This window comes from Myxocyprinus asiaticus, chromosome 34 (assembly GCF_019703515.2).
Source record: "Myxocyprinus asiaticus isolate MX2 ecotype Aquarium Trade chromosome 34, UBuf_Myxa_2, whole genome shotgun sequence".
NCBI lineage: Eukaryota > Metazoa > Chordata > Actinopteri > Cypriniformes > Catostomidae > Myxocyprinus > Myxocyprinus asiaticus.
Window position 1 is genome coordinate 35,346,869 of NC_059377.1, and position 24,989 is coordinate 35,371,857.

The 24,989-nt window shown below is 37.9% G+C and overlaps 2 protein-coding genes across 4 annotated transcripts in view; both read left to right on the plus strand.

Annotated features, from left to right (window-relative positions):
- The window catches only part of rprd2a (regulation of nuclear pre-mRNA domain containing 2a), a 46,501-nt gene extending 35,304 nt beyond the window's left edge, over window positions 1-11,197 (plus strand). The window contains exons 9-11 of one of the 3 annotated variants that reach the window (XR_007894640.1): window positions 992-1,174; window positions 2,920-4,998; window positions 11,065-11,197. Coding sequence is in view for 2 of the 3 variants with exons in the window: in XM_051671757.1 (XP_051527717.1) it covers window positions 992-1,174; window positions 2,920-4,616 (1,880 nt within the window). In the remaining variant the exon portion in view is untranslated. Of the gene's footprint in view, window positions 1-991; window positions 1,175-2,919; window positions 5,671-11,064 lie in introns of those variants that run through there. The other 2 variants (XM_051671757.1, XM_051671758.1) reach the window with 2 other exon arrangements.
- A 2,674-nt stretch (window positions 11,198-13,871) lies between these two features.
- celf3a (cugbp, Elav-like family member 3a) overlaps window positions 13,872-24,989 on the plus strand; it is a 40,864-nt gene continuing 29,746 nt past the window's right edge. Inside the window, exons 1-3 of the mRNA XM_051671816.1 lie at window positions 13,872-14,022; window positions 15,574-15,851; window positions 16,385-16,467. Of these exons, the coding sequence (XP_051527776.1) occupies window positions 15,707-15,851; window positions 16,385-16,467 (228 nt within the window). The 5' untranslated portion in view covers window positions 13,872-14,022; window positions 15,574-15,706. The remainder of the gene's footprint in view (window positions 14,023-15,573; window positions 15,852-16,384; window positions 16,468-24,989) is intronic.

The window sequence follows — 24,989 nt, forward strand, 5'->3', positions numbered from 1 at the left end:
GCGACTCCAGGGGTGGTAGTCAGCGTCAATACTCACTGAGCTACCCTGGCCCCCTTGCGATACCATTTCTAAAAATATTGTAGCAGTAATTAAGATACTTTTATTGATATTTTTATGCAGTGTTTCTCAACTGGTGGGGTTGCAAAAATGGGTCACAGGTCTGATCGTATAGGGTGGTGGAAAGCAGGGAAAGAACAATGGAGGTATCGGCCAGCCGAGGTTCAGCGCATTGTGTTGTGCTTCTCATATGAAACGCGCATCGTGGTGAGATTGATGCCTGTTTTTTGCGCAGTGCGCAAGTGTGGTGTGGGTCATCACAGAACCACTCACGACCAGTAATATGCTATGCTTTATTCTACTTTATTCTGTATCTCTGGAGTGCATGCACTTTAACCGGGCTTCCCTCAATATTGCAGCGCAGACCACAAACTGATGCAATCTATTTGAATTCAAGAGAGAATTTTCTAGTTTAAAGCGCAATGAAGGAAGTCAAACCTCTCAAACAGTAGATAGCCCTGACATGCTAAACAGCACTGAGTAGCCATGTGCCAAAATAAAGGTTTTTCAAATGGCACATTGTGACCCTTACTCAAATTTATCAGGATTTTACAGTAGTAACAGTAACTGGTATTTTGACAAAAATAGTATAGTTCCATACAAATAATCTAATAGGTAGAAGATAAAAGAAAATGCGACGAAAGGGACGTTTAACTAAAGTAATTTGCTCATTTTGTGTATTGAAAAAAACCTTACTTTGTTGGTATGCAAATGCTACTCCCGGTGTGTGGAGGTATTGTGATGTATTAAATCGTGCAATGTGTATTACAGTGTATACCATATCGTGAGGTATTTGGCAAAATGCCCAGAAGTGTAAAAAAAACCCCAACAAAAATACACCAATCCTTATTGCATGACAGCACGCAAAAAGCAGAAACAGGTTTACATATGTATGTAGAATCTTCTTTTCAAAGATTTTGTTTTTCCTTTGCAGCTGTAGGAGTTAGTCCTGTGTCTCGATCTTCCCCGAGTGTATCTTCAACTCCAACCTCAACTCTGAAGACACCCACTTCTCCTTCAGCCAACCCACTGGCCAGCTTCCTCTCTAGGGTGGACATCAACCCCAACACCCTACTTGGTGCCCTATCCAAAACACAAACCCAAGGTGGTCTTCAGGGTGAGAAATGGGAAAGCAAAATGTTTTGAGAAACAAAAGAATCAGGATTTGCTAAATTTAGTAAAAAGTCAACATGAAACATGCTATTTAATTTCTTAAGACATGTTCCTGGTCTTACTGTGCATGATTTCTTTGATGCATGCAATCCAAAGAAAAAACTAATTCTTGTCAGAATCTCATCAAAATAGGTAATAAATTGCTCAGCCGCGACACTTTTTATTTCTCTCGGCCTACATCTCCATGCCTTCTTGTTTTTTAGCTCCTTCCCTCCAACCACCTGTCATATAGAGTCCATGCCCAGCTAGCTCCACTTGTACATTCTGGCATGTATTACCACTTTTCATGATCCAATCCATTCCTAACCTGCATTTTCACTTGGAAAAACATGCCACATTACAAAAGTCAAATTGATTGCAAATGCCATTTCATGTTGACTTTAAAGATTGTTGTATGTTCAGACTGTTTAATGGTACACTGTGGAGGATTTCCTTTTTTTTTTCTTTTTTCTTATGAATGAACAAAATACCATTATTGAGCCAGTTACATAAAAAAAAAAAAAGTGTTCAAAACCGTTTTTTTGCCTTACCCTGAGTCACTGGGGTAAGCCTAAGAGCTGTCCTGTTTGATCTGGCAGGAAATGTCAGGCTTCTATCAAATCGTCCATGCGTGTTTTCATCCCTGTTTACTTTCAGTGGCAGAAATGCAACTTGTTCAGATGACATATTTTTAGGATGTACGTTTTATAGGACTTTCTTCTTAGGGTGCTTTCACACTTGGTTCGATTGCTTAAACCGAACCAGAGTTCATTTTCTCCTGCCATGCCCTGTCCCCTCTGGTCTCTGTTCACATCATATTATTTGTTTTCAAACCACGGTCCGATTGCGTCATCAACATGAGGACAAGCAGCTGCTGTTTACCACTGTAAATAATTAACAACTCAAGAAGACATCAGCTTCACTGTGTTAAGTGAAGTATTAAAGTTTGCCTCTTTGGATTTACCATCAAAACTTGCCATGCACAGAACGACACTTATATTTGTCTGCCACGGATGCATTAAATGTGCATTGATGTGATGAATATCAGGGTGTCTGCCACGAGCCCGCGGATGCATTGCAAAAGATGTGAAGAATGTGAGCTGCTCTCTGACAAGCATGTATGGCAAATGCATTGTACCAGAATATTTGTGATCGGGAGCCTGCAAAGACATGAATTATACGTCATAACAAGTGGTTCACTTCCGTGATTTGGTACGATTGCGTTCATTTCAGTTCACATGGACAGTATCCCAGACCACCTTTTCAAGCTTACTGGGTGCGGTTTGCGGGTGCGCACCTGAGTTTGGAAAACAGCGTTCACATAATCCAAACCAATCGAACTTTGATGTCATTCAAACCTGGGTGCGCACCAAAAGTGCTAGTGTGAAAGCACCCTTACTGTCAGTGACTCTTGGTTAGCTAGTCAGATTTGCTCTGATATGGTGATCACAGGCAACCACGAGTATACCTTAAACCATCAGATTAATCTGCGAAGAAGTGTTGTGCCAAAGAACAACCGATGTAAAAAAACAAAAAAAAACAAAAAAATGTTTCTCCAAGTTATTTGCAATTTTATGTTTTATATTGTTTATGATAATGTTAGAAAAGGCTTGCATGAGCGTGTTTGTAAATGTAAATTTTTTTTTTATCCATCTGCTTACCCTTGCGTCCCTACCCCCTATTTTTCTCTTTCTATTATTTTTGTCCCAGGTCTGTCATCTTTACTAAACAACCAAGCTGTAAAGACCACTGCAATTTCAACTTCAAATCCTGAAATGCCATCCCTCACCCCTCCATTAACAGCACAGTCTCAAGCATCTCCCAGAGTCATACCTACTTCATCTGGTGTCCCATTGGCCAAAGATCCCATCCCTCAAGGATGTGTGGTTCCCAAGTCTTCCCAATCAGATATATTGAACGAGAAAGTAAATCCTAGCTCTGCTCTTAACTCCAACCTGGACTCCAAGATCGACAACTTCCTCCAAGGGAAACCATGTATAAAAGGATTTAATTTGGGCTTTCCATGTATTCTGCCATGGCCAAAGGGAACTGTTGATAGCCCCTTAGCAAGTGCAGAGAACCTTGGTGGAACCCCCGTAAGGGACGAGGCTGGTGCCACACCAACTCAAGATGAGATTATGGATGTCCCAAGATCAGAGCCCTTACTGTATCAGCAGGGACAAACGGCATCTACAGCCACAACTTTAGATGCTAAATCCACACTCTCACTTCCATCTCGACCGGAGCAAAACTTTCATGCTGATCCAAGATCGCAAGCCAGTACAGAAATTCACCAGAACATTGGACAAGCAAAAAAGGCCTCCCAAAGCTCAGTTCCCTCTCTTGCAGAGGCAGAAGCCAAACAGTATCAATTCATTGAAGCTATGCGCTCCACTTCTGTGCCCAGTAATCAGCAACCTTCAAGCGACAGACCTGGTGCCATACATCAGTTGCCAGTACAGATCCCTTCAATCAGTGATGCAGGACAAGGAGGTAACTTGTATGGTGAGGTGTATCAAGATGGTCAAGAACAGCGAGTGATGGCCAGCTCGAATGCGCATGGAACGGAGTTGTACCATGCCCAAGAATCAAGACAGGATATTGCCGAGCCAACCTTCTTCACCTCACCTCTACCACCTATCCCAAAGCTTCCGCCTCCACCTCAAGACTTCTTGCCTGCAGTTTCTTCCTTGAGGCCAGGCAGTTCTCACATTCACATGGATTTGCAAGAACCTTACAGTGAAGCTGAAACAGGTGTTGATAGCTCGTATGGCCTGGCAAACTCTGATTATGATGAGCATTTGTCTCATGAGGTTCCAAACAGGGAGCCTTTCCATCCACATGGGGATGGGGCATCTTACTCTGCTCTTCCACCACACCATGTCCCCAAAATCCCACCAAATGAAACGGTGGATTACAACCATCAACATCTACCAAGAGTGCCTCTGCAGCACCCACCAAGTATGCCACATCACCGCATTGGGTCTCCTCCTCCAGTAAGGGGCTACCATGAAGACAGAAGTTCTCCACAACCTATATCTGATGATCCGTACTTTGACCCATATCATGATCATCCACCTCGTAGCCCCTCTCCTCCTCATTATGACATGCACCCTGTTTCCCCTCACGCACATGAGTATTACCCTGAAGAGATTCCACCTCACTATCCGGAACACAAGGTTCGCCTTCACCTAGAGCACAGGCTTCCACCACCACACTTTGTCCGTGCACCTCACCCTGGGCACTATCCACCTCCTCGGCCCCTCCGTCGACCACCACCAGTTCCATATGAACATGAACCACCCTTCCCCAGAGGCAAGCGTCCGGGTCCACCTTTTGGAGGGCCTCCTAGAGGTGCTGGTCCTTTTTATCCTCCTAAAAGACCCTACCTGCCTCCACATTACTGAAGTGTTGCTTATTGTGGTTCTTAAGCTCAGGTGTTTCGTGCATGTCGCAGTGAGCAACTGAGATGAAGGTGAAGTCCAAGTGCTGTTACAAAATAAATTATCAGCAAGACAAATATTGCTGTGGACAACAAGGGGGATGATGCTGAACACCTTAACAAGATCACGATAGAGATAAGTGCTAATTTATTCAAGCAACTGGATATGCAAGCAGATAACTCATTGGTGTACAAGTGACTTTGGCAAGATCTGAGGAAAAAGCGAGTTATTAAGAGAGGCAAGATGAAGTCAAGCAGCACTGGAGCAGAGAAATGGAAAGTGTCTCTGGCGAAGAATGATTGCTGGTCGAATGACATGGAATCTGAAGACGAAGACAAAACAAGAGGTGGTTATTCTACTTCGTTTCATTCATTCTTGTTTATTTCCCTATAGTTTTTGAGTCCAGCTCTATGTACAGTTAAAATGAAAGTTTAACACAAAATGTCCTTTCCCTTTCTTAGAATGCATTTGCGCATGTCTTGCATATATATTTTGGGAAAAAAACACAATGTTTTTTTTGGTTCAACCTTTAATTAAGGCTGAATGTATTTTTTTTTTTTTAATCAGTAGTTTAGTTCTACTGATGATCAAGCTATATTGTTATGCAAAGCTGGTAGTTTTGATTCACCACATGTTGTTTTGTACATTAAATTAAATGTACCTCTAACAGATAGTTAAGCTTCATTTTCGTCTTTCATGGAGAAACAACAATGTAGAGAAAAAGTAACCTTTACAATTTTGAGGTAAGACGCTGAGGTATAAAGAGGCAAGCCATTTTTGCCTACAGTGGCAGAAGATGCAGAAGACAAGAAGCTGATTTATTATCGGGAAGGATCATCGTGGCCTCCCTCAGATCCCTGAGGCTTTTACTGTACTGACTTAAATAAAGATGTGTTTGGAAAAAACCACAGTGGGGGAGAATGGTCTTAACCATCATGTCTTTGAGTCTTTTCATCTCAGTTGCATCAGTGACTGATTTCTTTTGCTTTTTGAAGTATCGCGAATCCATTATATATTCTCATCAATAAAACACGATCAGTAAAATATGATCAACGCATTTTATGGGAGATCTTACTGTAGTTACATTTCCTCAAATCATGACTCCGTGGTTCTCCTAAACCAAGCACCAAGTTATTTTTATTATCCAGGTCCAAAATCATACTTTTTACCTGTAAATTAAAATTTTGTTAAGAACTTTTGTAAATATACGGACTCCAATGATATTTAGACTCTTGAAATTGACAGTTATACCAAAATACTACAAAGTTACATTTGAATGGAGTGAATGGGTTAATGTAGGACGTTCTTATGGGATGCTATTTCCAGTAAGCATGGTACAGGTCCATTGTTGTAGATTTTAATATTTGGGTATATTCATATTACATCAATAGACCTTTTGTTGCACTCCATTGCCACAAAATATAACAGTGCAGGATGTAAAAAAATATGTCACACATAGTTATCATAATGTAATTGTATAACACTTTGAGCGATACATATTTATCTGTGACTTTAGTTGTATTATAAAATGTATTACTACATTGAACATTTGCTATTAAGAAATTGCAATTGAAGTGTGGCAGGAATGTTTCTATTATAGTTATCCGCATTTTAATCTCACCTGACCATAATTCTGTTGTTAGGTTTACATTTGCACTGTTTTAACTGTGTTGATGTCAGTTGTCAAATGATCAAACACAGTTAAATTAAGATGCACAAACGTTTTATCTGTCAGATCTAATGAGGACTTCCTCGAGAGATCGCTCTAGTCACACTTCAGTGGTGACGGTGACATGTTGCATCATGATGTGACCCTCTTTTTCTGAAATAAAATTAGCCTGTACTGTTGGAGACAAAATTTTAAAAGAGAACTCCTGGTTCTAAGATGAGGCCCGGCAAAAGCGTTCTAATTCCACTAAATTTAAAGAGATAATTCACTTAAATTCTGTCATTTATGACCCTAATGTTCCAAACCCATATGATGGTCTCGGTTACCATTCACTTTCACTGTATGGAAAAAGATGCAGTGAAAAGGAATAGTGATTGAAACTGTCATTCTGCCTATCTTCTCCTTTTGTGTTCCACGGAAGAAAGAAAAGTCATATGGGTTTGAAACAACATGAGGGTTTGTAAATGATGAAAGAAGTTTCATTTTTGGTTGGGTAACTATTCACTCAAGTTAATGGCAGAATTGCCTTGGCTAACAGGGTTAGGCACAGATGGATGTTTATTAATTGAACTCCTTGAATCAGATCAGGGTAACAACTTAATGAGGCTTTTTAAAAGAATAATCTAACTTTATAATATCTAATATAATCACACAAAAGAAAGGGGGTGGGGGCAGCTCATACATCCTTGAACTCTATGCTGTGGTGACTTCCATATAAAATTTGCCTCATCCTTCAGCCAGCAAATCATTTACAACCAAATGTTTGCTGGCTAATGGGAGCCAAGATTTTAATCAGAGATCAGAGCCAGTTTAATGGAAATGTAGTTTAAGTTATATTAGCATAACTGTTCTGTTTCAAAAATATTTAAAATGTTCTAATGAACAAAAATAAATCATTCCAGGACTTTTTACCAGATTTTTGAAGTGACTTTCCGGAAGACTTGGTATGTCACATGTTTAATGCAGAAACAGAGAGAATGGAGTATGCAAAACGTAAATTTATTGTCAGATTGCTAATTTATTTAAAAAAATATATATATAATAATAATGGAAAAATGTAGCTAAATTATCAAATGTATGTTTTGAAGATGTTTGTTTTATATGGTCAAAGATTGAAATACAGGCCTTCCTCCAAAATGCATCTGAAAATATGAAGTCGTCCGTTATTTATTCATTCAAGTGAAATCAATGGTCAGACATCATGAGCGCTAATAATAGGGAACAGTTTTTAATTTATGTATAAAAAATAAAACCAGGATTAAAGCCAGTAACATCAAAACTGGTCTTGCACCATCATGTCTGTCAAAACAGAAATGTGATATGGTTTAAATGGCATAATAATAATGACGTTTACTGTATATATGTGTGTGTGTGTGTGTGTGTGTGTGTATGTGTGTGTAGAATGCAAGGGGGCAAAAATAACTAGGCAACAATGATAAAGTAATGCAATAATCAGCCTCCCTGACCTTGTTTGCAAGACTAATCCATATCAAACCTATAGGCTACGTGGAAATTTCCTTTAGAAAGGAATACCGCATCGAAAGAGTAAAGTTCCACACAATGCTCTTAGGACCAACATTTAAATTGTGCTCTGGGCATCACTTTGCAGCACGACACCTAGAGGCACCTGATTCAGGAGTGTCATACGTTTGACCCCCTCTTTGTCTGTCATGGACGAGCAGATTTTAAAGGCCTGTACAAACTGCTGTCAGTAAAGCATAAGCTAAATATCTAAACATATTTTAGATCCAGAGATAGTTCACCCAAAAATGAAAGTTCTCTTAGCATTTACTCGCCCTCATACCATCCCAGATGTGTATGACTTTCTTCTGCAGAACACAAATGAAGATTTTTAGATTATCTCAGCACTGTTGGTCCATACAATGCAAGTGAATGGTGGCTAGAACTTTGAATCTCCAAAAAACATATAAAAACAGCGTAAAAGTAATCCATGTGACTCCAGTGGTTAAATCCATATCTTAAGAAGCGATATGATAGGTGTGGGTGATAAACAGATAAATATTTTTTCTTTATATCTCTACTTTCACTTCAACCTTCTTTTGTTTTTGCCGATTTACATTATTTGTGCATATCGCCACCTACTGGGCATAAAGGAGAATTTATAGTAAAAAAGAACTTAAATATGGATCTGTTTCTCACCCACATCTATCAGATTTCTTCTGAAGATATGGATTTAACAGCTGGAGTCGTATGGAATACTTATATGCTGCCTTAATGTGCATTTTAAAGCTTCAAAGTTCAGGTCACCGTTCTCTTGCATCATATGGACCTATGGAGCTGAAATATTCTTCCAAAAATCTTCATTTGTGTTTGGCAGAAGAAAGTCATAAACATCTGGGATGGCATGAGAGTGAGTAATTAATGAGAGAATTTTCATTTTTGGGTGAATATCCCTTTAAATAAGATTTAAATTTGAGACTTTGTGGGAAGAACCCTCTTGGGTCTTTAAAGCACCTTATGATGGAATTCAAAGCATCTCATGATCACCCTTTATCAGATTAAATTACATTAATATCGAGGTTTATATCAGGTTTTAGATTAAACAAAATCTCACTCGTGTTATTAATTCTTGACTATGGTAATACGTACAAATAGATATACAGGATATGGTCATTCAAGGGGTGTTATGACGTTTGATAGTTATTGAGTTATTATTTGCATACCAAAACCAAATGCGCGTTCTCTCTTTTCGTCGCTTCTTTCTTATGAATATATACAAAGCCGTGGAGTAACTCTTCATAAATAGCCATTTGAGAAGAAACTACACGTTAGAAATCTAGTCGAGAACAAATGGCGAATGTCCATAACAGCTGCGCGCGAGTCATTTATGCTAAAAGGTTTCACATTGAATCTTAAAAAAAAAAAAGTTTTTTAATTAATTTAATTTAGTTAAAAAGTTACACAGTTCAATTTGATGGAATTTTGTTATGACATTGAAATGCGTAAATCTTAAAAATAGGCAAAAATAATTTTGTGAGAGCAGATTAGGACTATGACTGTGTTCAGAGGGGGGGAGTTAGCTATCAAAATGTCTCTGCAGGTTGCAGAGTTTAATGCTCTTAAATATTTTTGTCTAGCTGAACAGTAAAAGACAGTCTACATACAATACCTAGGCATATAGATTGATACCTAAATCATCATATTAACTAAATCATGAAAAATTATTTGCCTGATAATAACTAAAAATATATTACACATTTAATATAAATTTATATTATTTTTTTTACATTCAAATACAGTGTTATTACATAGCCATTTATCCATCCATCTATATACTGTATATTTACACACAATATTTAATATATTAGTTGCTATCAGGAAAATTATTTTTCATTAATTATGATCGTATAATATAGGTCTATATTTTATAATATTTTATATATCATATGTCGACTTTTATATATCATATTTTAAAAGTTACATTGGCAATGATAGATAACAATATTATTAGAAGTAAATCATTAGAAATAATTAGCCTGATAATAACTTTTATATATATATATATATATATTATAATAACCTACATATAAGAGATAATGTAAAGTCAGTCATTATTGCAATATAACCCCCGAGAGAAATGGAATAGGTATTTCATGTCTATGTAGCTTTATTTAATTTACATATACCTAATTTAATTTTAAGTGACATGAGTAATGCCACCATGTTAATTACCTTCTAAACGTCCGAACGAGTAGGTTTAATAACAGTGATGCAGAGGTTTACAGTTATCTGTAACTTCTGAAATTCAACAGCTGATTTGATCAGTTTACGTCACAAACCAGATTTATGAGTCACGCCCCCACGCTAAAAGCGCGCTCTATTCAAATTAAAAGAACAGTTTGTATGAAATAACACTTGAATGATTGCCGACCGCGTCATGCAAAACTTTTTTTTACATGGAATAACACGTATTGGGTGGGACGCAACTCATGAAATGAATCGCCCTTGTCTTAGAGCCAAAAACCCAAATTAACTTGCCTGAACAAAATATTTAAAACTGTAATAAAGTTGCATTCATTTTGGGCACCTAGATTAATGTTTACTCTCTTGCATGATCATGCATTGTAAAATAGAACTAATACGATTTAATAGAATTTCTCACTTAAAGGAATATTACGGGTACAAGTTAAGCTCAATCGACAGAATTTGTGGCATAATGTTGATTACCACAAAAAATTAATTTCAACTCGTCCCTCCTTTTCTTTGAAAAAAGCAAAAATCGTGGTTACAGTGAGGCACTTACAATGGAAGTGAATGGAGCCTTTATTTGGAGGGTTTAAAGGCAGAAATGTGAAGCTTATCATTTTATAAAAGCACACAGAAAAGGTTAATAAGTGATTTTATCAGACTAAAATCATGTTAACACACATATTGTTTACGTCTTTGTGGCTATACTTTTGAAACAGTGAGTATTTTAACATTTACTGATTGGCCCCATTCACTTGCATTGTAAGTGCCTCACTGTAACCCAGATGTTTTTATATATATATATATATATATATATATATAAGAAAAGGAGAGATTTTTGTTATAATAAACATTGTCACAAATGCTGTCGATTGAGCTTAACTTGTATTGAACCCGGAATATTCCTTTAATATAAGGAAATGTAGGTGTTTAGGCTGTAGATACTGTTTATATTAGTTAACTTGGGGTTTTATAAATGGGGTTTTATTTCTTCTCCCACTATTCTGATTTCTGTCCCTTTATTTTCTAATTCAGACGCCCTTTCGTTTCATTCTACAACCCTGTTCATCCCCAGTGTGCTGAAGGACTTAAAGGACTGTGTCTGCCCAGCAACAGTAGTTGAGGGCACATTCAATGCCCTTGTATCCCATCTGCTTGCAAATTAAGGTAAACCATATGCTGTTGCACAAAGCACACTCAGTACATGTTCTTTATCTCTGTTTGTTTGAAAAGACTCTAAATCGACTCAAGGCTGTACTTCCATATAGCATCTGAAGTCACAGATGCTTTTCAAAGCAGTGGTAAAATGCAGAAACCACTGACTTTTTGTCTTTGACGGGAAAGAATTGTACAGACTTTTAAAGTTACACTGTAATGTCAGTTAATTGTACTCATGTTGTCTATGCACATGTCAAGTCACAAGAACAAAGAAATGATCCAACCACCTAAACAAGTATTGTGCAAGGGTGGTGTCTCTACTCAGGCCTTCTTCAGAAATGCAATAAACACAGTACAAAGTTAGAACTCTTACCCCCTCTACTGGTAATGAGTGATCTCAATGGGTTGTGAGCTTAATTGCTGTAGGCCTAGTTGTCATAGGTATCCTGCATAAACTTTCTCTCTGGATGGAGGTATTTATTTAGGTCTCATTTTCTTTTTCTGTTATTCTTGAAAGGAAAATGGATTACAGAACAGCAGTGGGTAGGATCTCAAATCTATTTATGAGATGGTTTAAAAGTAAGGTGAATAGACAGCTAAGTTAAAGCACAAAATAAAGACGGAATGCAATGACTTCCATTTACTGATAAATCAGTTTAATTATGGACCATCTGACTGATCCAATAATTAAATGTTTAATATATAAATATTGAGTAAATGTCACATGGAGCACAAATTATTATCTATAACAGTTTGTCTTTAGAGTCCCTAACATAGAACTAACAAAAACACTCAACAAAAAAGAAGTCATCACCTTTACTTAATTGAATTATAGAAAGTTTTTACATGAAATTGAAAGTCTTTCATTCAAAATAAGTCAGTTTCATTGAGCCAACTTCATTGGGTTCGTTGAACTTGATTTACTTCTGGTTAATTTAATTAATTTTCTTGTGTTGGTCAAACTTAATTAAATTTGATAAATCATTCATTCTAAAAAAATAGAATTGGAAATCCCCTGCCCAGTTTCATTAATGCTCCATTAACACCACAAAATGTATTCATGTAGTCCCAACTCAAAAGGATTAAGTAAAATTTTCTTTTACTAATTAAAATGTATAGAACACAGTGATATCAAGTTGTGACAAAATGTTCAAGAATTGTGTTGCTTTACTTCATTTTAATTACGTAAATTGAACACATAGCAAAAATCAATTTTTGAGTGTGGGGTTGTTGCTTAATAGAATGTGCAAACCAAAGGTCAGGGTATATCGGTTGTTGACCTTTTTCCAATTTACTTTGTGAGTAGTCTACAAAATCATGTGTTTCATACCTCACAAAGTTATACAGGTCATATAATTATACTAATTACAACTAATGTTCCTTTATTCATTTCAGTGTATACATCAAAGGATTATCATCCAAATGTCTGGAAGAAGCATACAAGTTATTATTTATCATTTAAGCACCTGGGCCTTACATATGTTTTAATTGGTCTTCCAGCATTATTGATGTAGACTTTGACCATAAGTCTGGCTCACTAATTGGCTGACAGACCATTGACAAGTTTTCAATGCTTTCTAATAAAAAAAAAAAAAAAAAAAAAAAAAGCCAGTACTTTAATAACCAGTAGGTGTCGTGGTTAATTCAATTGCCTGGTTTAACCAGTTGAGTCATGGGTTCTTGGAAGTGTGTACTCTTGTGTACGTGAATGGGTTGCTATTGCTTTGGTGTACAGTGGAGAATATGAATTTTCTGTCCTAAATGAGATCGGGAATGTTAGTGTTTAGGACCTATGGGCCTAAATATAGGTCATATTTTGGGTCACGAGGGAAACCAACAGAGGATTTAGGGGCAGATGGTTGCCAATCCCTGCAAATTAACACAGAAGTAGTAGCCTATACAGAGTCTTTAACTTTAATTTAACCCTCAAAGCAAACTTTGATAGGCTGTGTACCTGTAACAACTTCACAATTACAGATGCACATGATATTTTGGGAGATGTAAGTAGCTCACACGGTGTATGATTTGATCTGTTTTATCTCCTAAATGTGAATTATTTTTTATTTTCAAGAATCGAAAATGAATAAAAATAAATATTATGGATTTTCTGCTTGATCGCGTACAAAATTGCTTGACCACCACATAGCGTAAAAAACACGTAGTTGATGTGGGCGTTAATTTGCGAGAAAACATGATTTGGCTCGATGTAGTTTCAGCACCGTGGTCAGAGCTCGACGAGAACAAAAGGCGGATTAGCGTCCTTGATATCAGGGACCGTCCATAGTTTACAATCCAACGTGAAAAACGAACAAAGTAAGCGGTAGCCTACATCGGACTGTAACACTATTTATTTCAGTGTACATTCCCATCAAACAAAACATGACCTTTTTGTTTTATTTATTTACCTATGTAAAGAATCTAGCTTGCCATATTTTATGTTGCTCATGGTTTCATGGTTAAGGGAAGTGTGATGTAGCATTTCAGTCTTTATAGACATTAGTCAGCGTTATAAAATAAAGTGTATAAAAATGTTCACGTACGTCTTTAACTGAATTACTCACGGTGAAGTGCATCATAGTGAAAACGAAAGTGACAACTGCTCTTCATTGACAGCACCCAGTGGTTTTGCGGCTGGGCTTTGTGGAAATAATTTATAGACGCTCCCTTAAGTCGAGTAAGCATTACGGTTTCCACACCCCGAGGGAGGACAGGAGATGGACAGGAGGGGGACACCGGCTTTCAACGTCAAAAGCTACGGGTTATACAGAGTGTCAACACCGTGAATATAGGCTACAGCTTTTCCGTGTGTCTTCGTCACTGCCTCTGTATTAAATCGTAAGTGGAAATACACTTTGTTGGTATTTATATTTCAATTGATTCATGCATGCATTCTAGTCAACAGGAGATATTTGAGAGGGCACAGACAGAGAGACAAAAACCAAGACGATCCAAGGGTGACAGATGCACAGATTTAGTTGAATGTAGGCTACAGTGCTCTGCTTTTAAGCTATCCGTTCTCTGAAAGGTCTCTTTATTTGTGTATGTCGATTATCAGACCATATTCTACAACCAGAAAGACAGCAAATAAACATCTCATTGGGATTAACAAAAGATAGAGAGAGAAGGAAACTAGATCAAATTTCTGCTTTGCCTATGCCAGTGAGCTCGTAAGATTTGAATACACTTTTATCAGTCTTTATTGATTTAAAGGCGTGAAGTTGCACATATAGTGGCATGTTTTTGTTCTTCATCATGTATGTGCGTATGTGCAGTTAGTGTCGTGACAAAGAGCCACATACGCCTGAGCCTCCACTCTGGATTAAACAAAGAAGCAATGGATTTATACGTCAATATTTACATGCATTTCATTTTATTGTGTTCACTTCTAATGTGCTGGATCGCCAGAGCATGTAACACACGTTTCTTTGTCTACTATAGCATTTTAATGTCTGGAAATTCCTTTATAGAGATTGACTGATCGCTCTCGTTCTATTATATGCTGCTTGAAGCACCTTAAGTTGTGTGTTATCATCTTATAATAACTTCAATAACATTAACAAATGTTATTGCATTATATAATGCTTAACACATCATTATTCAATGTATAATCAAATAGAGATGTTATTAAAATGTTATTCATTTATTTTCTTTCAGGTACATTCCAGTTTGAATGAACACATAGACCAACATGTTAATAATTGTATGTTTGTTCATTCGTAATTACTGCATCCCCTTTACCTCTTGCTCTTAAGCAATTTTCTGCAGTTAGTTAAACTCAGAACTGTTTAATGTTTATAAACTTTACACTTCTCAAGAAATGTAAGATTAAAGTTTAACTATCTCGGATTGAGTTAGAATGTTCGCCATTCAAAATCGAAACGACAGCAAAGACGTGATTTTAATATAGGCTGCATACTGACATGTGATTGGTCTTCTTTCTTGCATATATTTGCATACAGAATTAGGCTTTTTCTTATCTAATTAACAAGCTGCCTTTATTGGCTGTTTCCATCGAACAACTCTTCCTTGTTTTTCAATTGTGTTCTATGTAAACGTGTTTTTTAAAATTTTTTATTTGTTTTATAGCGCGGTTTTAAGTCGCATTGTCAAGTGATTTATAACTTTTTTTAAAAACCTTTTGAGACACCTGCGTTCTGTTCGTGTGTCTAGTTCGGTTTAAACGGCTCCTTAAACCTTAGCATACCTACAACTATTGTTTTGCTGCTTGAAACACTGTTATTTCCCTTTGGAAAGGCAAATAGTGTTGAAAAAAAGTTAATGTACCGAAATATACACGTATATACAGTATACTGTGTGTTACCGATTATTTTAATGTATCAGTTAACGAAACAGTTTTACATAGCGCTTTATTTGTTCTTTACTCAGAACTGTTACGATTCAGACCTTTCCACCGGGACCGGGATTTACCATCGCGACTCTTCCCTCTCCGCGGAGCCGCTCTCCAGTGCTGAAATCCCGGGCGCAGCTGTCGCTCCGTTCCAGTTCGGAAGCTGTCCTAATGAAGGAGGCCGACGCCATCAAGCTCTTCGTTGGCCAGATCCCACGGAATCTGGAGGAAAAGGACCTAAAGCCCATCTTTGAGCAGTTTGGGAAGATCTATGAGCTTACAGTGATCAAGGACAAGTACACGGGAATGCACAAAGGTAATTAAACGAGATTGACGCGGCTCAATTGAACGGACAGTCTCAAGGGGAAATGGGAGACTAATGGCGCTAGATGAGTTTTCCTCTTAATATCTTAAAAGTACTGCAAGTCTCTCTTAAGACAGCTAGTGGCTATTTAAGGCCTTTTTCTTAATCTCTTTGACACTGGGGCATAAATAATACAAATACTGTTTTTGTTTTTATTTAACCTTTTCTTGGTGTTTCATTTTGCTTTTATTTAACAACGCCCCCCCCCTTTATGCTGAGACATTTTTTTAGATGAAAATGAAGAAATCTATTCATCCAAAATGCATCTATGATGAAAACATAAATACACAATTTTGCTCACATTTATGTAATTTTCTCAGCATAAATTGATCTGTTTTTCTGTTTCTGAGTCACAAAAGGCCTACTATCTTCTGTACATTTGTCCTGCTATTTTAAACAGCTTTATATTCAATGTGGCATTTCTGTCTGCTGTTACAGTTTTATTTTCACAACCCACGTTGTATTCCTGTTGCTTCTTTTGTCAGGATGTGCATTCTTGACGTACTGTGCGAGGGAGTCGGCCTTGAAGGCCCAGAATGCATTGCACGAACAGAAGACTTTGCCGGGGGTGAGTTGTTGCTGTTAATAACGTCAACACAGAGACAGGCTGCAAAAAAATAGATTTAAACAACATTTCTAGTTGTCTATATATAGACAGGCTATAGCTGACTCTATACAAGATAAAGCTTTTATCATGAAGAGTTTAGAACAAGTCTGAGGACTAAGAAGTAATTTCTAAAAATGGAAGCAATGTATTATACGGTTCAGGAAACGGGATCCTTGGAAATCTGTGTTGACTGAACAGACTTTAATTAGGTATGTAGGAGGGCGCAATCCTTGAAGGCATCTACGATCCTGTCCCTCTCTCTCTCTCTCTCTCTCTCTCTCTCTCTCTCTCTCTCTCTCTCTCTCTCTCTCTCTCTGAAGTCATTGAGTAGCTGTTAGGCCATCTGACGCGCCACCGCCTTGACTGGCAACCTGTACATTCAAAAACCTCCATATCTTTTTAATATTCAGTCCCAAACCAGATCATATGAGCAGCATAGCAGAAAGGATCAAACAGCTGCTCAATTTAGAACAAGGAATTAATAAGGCTATACACTCAATGCTTGCATCACTGGTAATGTTTTTCTGTTGATTAGACTCAGATCAAGCAGACCCGCAGGGAATCTTTGCTTTTCCTCAAATAGTATTTAAGCGAGTTTAATTTGCACGAGAGGAGGTGGTGTGAGAGAAATGTTGTAAAAGCAGGGACATGATGTCGAGTGAGCGGCCAGTCACAGCTTAGGAACAGGACCTTCTGGTGCAGCTAAACAGACCCTGAAAGGCAAACTGTGGTTGCACCAGACGTAGGCTAATGAAGGGATATATGGCTTTATTGCACTGCATGTCACGTAAGGTTAAAGTTAGGTTAAGTAGTATTGGAACCAACAAAATTAAGTAAACAACGTTTTGGCATGGATTTGTGAAAGTCAGTGTTCGTGGGCAGCATCTGTTTAGATGGTTTTTCCTTATGGTGACTAACGTTATGCGTGTGTGTTGAAGAATAACTCCACAACTAATCCCATTATTAGCATGACAGTAGTCCGACCTTTGCAACCTCTCCAGGCGTAGATCAGTTGGTTCCCCCAGCTTTAAATCCCCTCTCTCCTCCTTTTCGATCCCTCCATCCTTCTATTAGTCTACCCCCCTCACCTAAGCCTGGTAAGACGGTGTTCATACCTCTCCCCTGAGGTACAACTTGAACTACGTTATTAAGAAAAACAGCCCCCCCACCACCCTCCAGAAGAGAAACCTCTTCCTCTCTCTCTCTCTCTCTCTCACTCACTCACTCACTCACTCACTCACTCACTCACTCACTCACTCACACACACACACACACACACACACACAGACAGCCCAGCTGTGTGGCATTATTACCAGTTCGTGGCACCTGCCATTCAGATCAGGCCCTGCCCCCAGCCTGTCAATCATAGCGAATCGCTCCGGCAACGCTGCGTGATGTGAGTTTAGAGTGTGTGTGTGCTGGTGAGATAGGAAATGTAACCATGATGAGGGGAGGAAATGTATAAGATAAGAGAGAAACTGAATTTTGGAATGTCATTTCTCATTTGTTCACACTGCACCCAATTCTGATTTGTTTTCAAAGCCAATCTTTAGGACTGCATTTTGCTAGTGATAAAATCGGATATGTTTGTTCAGATAGTGTAGTAAATATTTGGTGTATCCACATCGGTTGTAATGGACTTTATGCACAGTAGCACAATATTTGAATTTTGACGTGAATAAAAATGAGACTGTGAGGGATAGACTTACAGCCTTTTCAATGGCATCCACTGTATAAAGCTCCTAGATCACATCAAATTTTTTATCAACAAAAAGTTTTGGGAAGGATGTTTTTTTCAATGTTTCTTCAGTGGAACATTCCAAAACACTTTGAACAACCCGTCAAAAATTAAAGATGGTGCTGTTGTGAATAAGGTCCATAGTAACGACTTAAATGTCAACAGGATGGCAAAAGATTTTCTTCTGCAACAACTAAGAGTAGCTGTCGTTGTGTAAAGAGATGGTGGAACACTTGAATTTTTGCCTTTGTTCATGTCTATCATTGCATCTCGCTGTGGCGATGAACTCACTATGCGCATGAAATAACAAAAGTGTCAGAGGTGTAACTGTATTGAAACATTCATGCATATACTGTCTAAAACTCCTCACTCATTCACTATTAACTACATAGCATTATGTATGGGAAAAGAGAAAATAAATAAATTCTGAGTGAATGGACACCACTTGATATTGTGTATATATATTAGTGCTGTCAGTCGATTAAACTTTTCGTTCGCAATTAATCGCATACATTTTCGGAGTTGATTGTGATTAATCGCAGATTTTGAAAGTGCTGAAATATGACTCTGAATCAACTTTCTGTCAAAATGCATTTATTTTCTTTTTAGAAAAGAAAAAAAACAATATGTAACAATATATTGTTTTATTAACATTTTCCAAACAAAGCCTTCCAAAGTATAAAGATAGAAATGCACTAAAATAGCACCAGTTCAAGTAACATTAAACATTTCCCAAAGTTTAAGTGGGAGGTTGACTAATTGAAAGAACTAATCTCTCCATAGGTTGCATTGTCATTGCAATGGACATTAAATCTCTTAAACTCTCATCCTCCACAATATTAATCACCCGGTAGACTGTGGCTATCCGCTTTGTTACAGCAATCGTTTAGCCGCGTTCATTATTTGCGTCAGGGTGTCAGCGCCAGCCTCAAGCGGCACTTTGAACTCCACATGAAAGGCGCTTGCAGACAAAAGCTAAGAAAGTTAAGACGTGCCGTGCTTCTGTAGTAATTAAAATGTTCCTTACTTAGGCTGGAAAATAATGGATTTCTGTCACAAGTTCCATCTAGGCTTGTTTTGTACAACAAATAGTGTTAAGAGCTCCTTTCTCCATCATTTTATGGCACTGAATCACTGCTTTGTGTGTTGTGAAGTATACGTCAGTGTAGTGACTCCAGGCAGACACATTGCAATGATTTCCGCCCTTCCAATCAGTGTTTATGCTTGTTTATGCTGTATTAATGGTAAATGCGTTAGTCGTGATTGAGAAAAATTGGCGCGTTAAACTTTTTTAATTAATAGCATGCGTTAATGCTCTAGTATATATACAGTGTGTGTATGTGTGTGTGTGTGTGTGTGTGTATATATATATATATTATGTTGTGATGTTCTTGTCATGTCCTAAATGATGGAAAAAAGCCCCACTTTAAATCCAATCTGACTGTCCAAAAATGTGTTTAGTCAGAATTGAAACCACATTTGAATAGTTTGAATCGGTTTTCATTTTTGGATTGGGATTTCATACGTTTTCAATGTTTTCCCAGGCCCTGTGACAATGGGGGAGGGCACTTAGATCCTCAGTGGAGTTTAGTGGACGTATGGAAATTGTAGTAAATACATGTATTTACTTAATTTTAGACAGGATTTCCCTTTTGTATAGTTTCACATCCTCATTATTTCAAAAATTAATTGGGCCTGGGTGGGTTTCTGTGTTTTAAAGCAATGGCCCCTATTTCAGACTACAAACAACTAAATGAATTACCAAAAAAATCAGAAAGCTTTAGTATCCTTTCTTTTTGTACTTAACAAAAAAGTGCATCTCATTTCGCTAATATAGAAACATTGAATAAAAGAAGAACTCTGAGCAATGAATTAAAGGGAAAGGTAAAGTAAAAGATGGAGAGGCAGGGAGGAGGGGTTGAACAGATGGCATGGCTGGAGTGGCACCTGGCCCTATGTTTAATTTCAGGTGAGAGGCACACAGTGATTGTGGACAGAGGAGGAGAATGGAGACCCAGGTCCTCAGTCTGGTTTTCAATCCCGTCCTCTCCTCCCCCTCTTATCTCTCCTATCTCTTGCTCCCTGCCTATCGTTGCCATCCCAATGTGTTTGCTTAGCTCAGTTTATCACACGGCCCCACTTGCACAAGCACAACAAAGTGTCGGGCATCGTCCAAGACACTTCAGACGCGCTGTATTCACATACACGCTCTCAGCCTCTCTTCAGTTTCTTATTTGCTCATTGGCCTCATCTTAAATCTTATTCCCATATGACCTCCTCCTCACTAGACTATTAAAAAAAACAGCGGGTAGTGCGCTACAGGGGAAAAATGGATGAATTTGGGAGACAGTTGTTTTGTTGGCAATTTATGGCGAAATGTGACTCAGCTGGATACTATCTGAGTTCAGTTAAGATAAATATCAGCTGCGTTGTTGCATTTTGTAGTGAGCTCTGCTCTTTTTTATGTTGTTATTTTAGTTGCTGTTTCAGGAACACTCGTACTCTTGCCAAAGCCACAGGAATTGTGACAAGAAAGCAAAACGTAGTATACACGCAGGGCAGACAAGCCAGCTTCTGTTTGCACTAGAATTGCACTATTACTAAGTTTTTTTTTTTTTTACAATAATTATTTTTTTTTATTTGAAGCTTCTTACTCTGTGGAACTGTGTTCCTGATGGATATTGATATTGCAATGGCTGTACGTTCATTTAATTGGCTGCTTAAGCTATCTATGATGTGTGTCTGCGCGCACTTTTTCACATTTTCGTGTTTGGGATGAGTTGTGCGTCTGAACGCATGTGTTTAAAAGAGCGTCTGTTGTGCCTTTGTTGTGGGGGAGGGGAGGGCAGGTGTTATCACTCAGAGAGGGGGATGGAGTGTGTGTGTGTGTGTGTGTGTGTGTGTGTGTGTGTGTGTGTGTGTGTGTGTGTGTGTGTGTGTGTGTGTGTGTGTGTGTGTGAGAGAGAGAGAGAGCAAATGTCTGGATGTTTGTTTGTGGTTTTGGTACAATGCGCTCATTTTTATTTCTGTAGTACTTCGTGAATCTGACACACAGTGCACCCGGAAAGCTAAATAAATGGCTTATTTCAGATTTTAAGGGGTGTACACTTAATATATGTGTCATGTTGTGTTCAGTACATGCATTTTACAAATACGCCACTAATAAATATCTACCATTTCTGATGCACTACACTTAATCGTGTGAAATCCGACTAACACAGTACACGTCCGAAAATGCACGTCTATGACAATTCATGTATATCCATGTGGATTAGTGTGTGTGTAAAACTCATATTACTGTACTTTGACACAAAACTACTAATCATATCAGACTAACACAATCAGACACTTAAAATACGTAATTGTGTGTGCGTGCGGATACACTCTTATGTTTTCTTTTCAGAGCTACGAGATTAAGTATATTTGACTTAGTGTCAGTATCTATACTCACATCCAGACAGGATGAGTCCATTGTTCAAATGAATTAAAGGGTTACAGGGTTCGAGAGCGCAAAAGAGAGAGAGAGGTGAAAGTAGGTCTAATTAAAGAGAAATTGGACGGATATGTGAAAAGGAGGGAAGATGGGGGTGGGGGGTAAATGGGGGGAAGGGGGGAAATGAAAGAAAATTTGACATAATGAGCCACGGGTGGTGGAGGGGGAGGGGCCACTGTTGAAAGGGGAGGCGGCGGCGGACGTCCATGAGCTTAAAGACAGACATCTGCTAGCAAGAGTGTGTGCGTACGCATGTGTGTGTGTGTGTGGCCTTTGATGATTACACACTCCATGAAAGCAGTACTTAATCTGATGGACATGTATCCACCAGGCACAGCAGATATTTTCACAGCATTAAGAAATCAAACTGGATAAATTTGAATTTGTATTGTTTAAACATATCAGCTATTCTTTTTTTTAAATGGTAGAATATAGAAGTTGGTGGCAAAACCTGGAGACATTCTAAGGCTATGACTGCATTAATCCGGATACATTTGAAAATGGCATTTTCATTTTGGAAATGAGAGTGGTGATGGTGTAGTGGGCTAAAGCACATAACTGGTAATCAGAAGGTTGCTGGTTCGATCCCCAGAGCCACCACCACTGTGTCCTTGAGCAAGGCACTTAACTCCAGGTTGCTCTGGGGGGATTGTCCCTGTAATAAGTGCACTGTAAGTCGCTTTGGATAAAAGCGTCTGCCAAATGCATAAATGGAAATGGAAATGCTCTCCATGCCATTTTCATGCATTTTCCAAAAGTTGCTTGTCCACACTGAAACGTTTGAAAACTCTTAAATCCCCAAAATTGCCATTCCATGTACGGTCTGAAACGCAACTGTCCTCGTGATCAGCCACCGGACAGCAATTCCGAGTAAACATCCCGTCGCTTTTGAAGGAATGCATTGTGAAGGTTGTACAAAGTAATATTTATCTTTAAAAACGCTATCATAGTGAATAGCAGGCACAACAATGCTGCTACAACATGGGCCGGCATCTTAATTGTTTTGGGTTGATTGGACCATATGACTGTGTCACGTGAAACAAATACTTCATCGTTTACAAATTATTCAGTTTTCCCTGTCCACACTGCAACGCAAAGACAGCAATATAAAATGTATCCACTTTTTCTTTTTCGAAAAAGCTGGAAAAAGGCCAAAACGCAGAGGAAAAGATGTGTTTTCAAACAAAAACGTATTAGTGTGGACGTGGCCTAAAACTCTTAATATGGAAATCGCTTATCGTGGATTAATTTACTACAACAATGAGCAGGGAGAACCAAATTTCTCTCATACTTCCCTTGTTAAAAACACTATCTACTGCCAAAATGACAAGATTTTTACAATAAATGCTTTTTCCCCTCATAGAAACCCATTATATGGAAACAGCTTAATGTTGCACTGAGCTGTTGGCCTTTATTATTTGCACTTTATTGATCATGAATATTTTCTACAGTAAAACTGATGAGCCCATAATCTAAACGCAAATCGTAAAGTTTTACGTTAGGCTTTTTTCCATAAAGGGCTTATTTGCATTTTATTGATAATAAAAACTGTGTTCAGACATACTTATGAGCTCTGAATCTTAAAAGTTTACACATAAGCTGGCCTTATTAAGGCTTTTATGGGGTTGAACATTTTTAACATAAAAAAATTGTCTTTCTCCATAGATTATGGGTTCGTTCATTTGGCAATATATAATGTTAATTACAAGTAATATTTAAGAGAAATTTGGTTCTCTGTAGTTATTGTTTTAGTACATTTAAACCACGTAAAGATTTTGAGAACATCCCAAAACATAAGAAATACCTTTTTCCACTCTTTGACTATGTGTACGTGGACACCAGAAAGTGAGTCATTTCGATAAACAAACATGGTATCCGAGAAAGACTTTGCTATTTTATTCTCCGTTGCTGTGCTTTATTTCCAGATATTCCAGAGTTGTTGCTGTTTTTGTTTCCTTAACTTTGTGTCGGGACCTGCAGCGGAACTGCGCTGCAATAGTGGGGTTTCCCTCTTACGTAAAACTCCGGGATTCCCCCGAGTGCATATACGCGAATGTGAGAGACAGTCGATATTTTACATTGATGTGTGTAAATGAGTATAGGTTATACTAGTGTATGTGTTTTCCCACTGTGTCTGAGAAATTTTGAATTCTATCCACTGTGGTGACTTGTTTTTGGGCTCCATCCTGACGTTTGTTATTCGGTCATGCGCACTCTTCAAACACCCATCAGAATGCTGTTTATGTGTTTACATGGCCACCTTAAGCTGCATTCTTGAGGAGAAACCTGGGTGTGTTAAACCGCTTTCTCTTAATCCCTTAAACAGCGTAAAGAAATCTGCGATCTTGTTTACATGACACAAAATCCTTGGAATAAACCGCTTTCTTAGGTGCATGTTAACGTGGTCTTTGTTTGTGCTAGTGTTTCGCTAGAATACAAAGACAGAAACTATTTTATTTTTTACTTCCGCTCTTAATTGGTTTGTTTTACCCTATTTGTTGTCTGGAACAAATCACAAAGTTATCAGAGCTTGTTTGCTGCTAGTAATCTGTCTTCTTTGTGAATGTGTCCCAGATCAATATTGTTGCTCAGGAAAACCCATAAAAGTACTAAATGATGAATATGGCATTTGCAGATTTCCTGATGAGGAATAAGGACTCATCGAGTTTCGAATTTAGAGTGTCCATAGTAATTTTTTTAAACATAAATATTCGCTACACAGTTGTTTTAACCAAGGACATTCCTTTTCACACAGAATATTCCAGGTTAAATAAAAGTAAATATAAGCATGCTGTGTATTGACAGTGAAAATAATTTAGACTTGTACCTCATTTTGTAAAAACAAACAAGCACACCTTACAAAAAACCAGAAATGGGCTGCCATTTGAAGTCTGTATGCATTTCTGACATATTTGTTTGACTTCCATTGTGAGTGCATAACTATGAACACATTTTTTTTTGTTTCTTTTTACAGACTTGTCTACAAGTCTAAAATAGTATCTTGAATAACTAGACAAAAGTATGTGTTTGTTTGAATGAGATACATTCAAAATTTGATATAAACATCGATTGTGAGCAAGCCCGAACAATGCACATTGCTATTTTCTAAGCTTTGCACATGCTTTTATCACAATGTTGATCATTGTCCTGAGAAAGGAGGAGCTAATGACAGTTTAAAGTCTATGTAACCAGTTTAATGGTTTAAGGTCTAGTGACTGGCACTGTTGAAACAGGACGATTGATTAGAGGCTA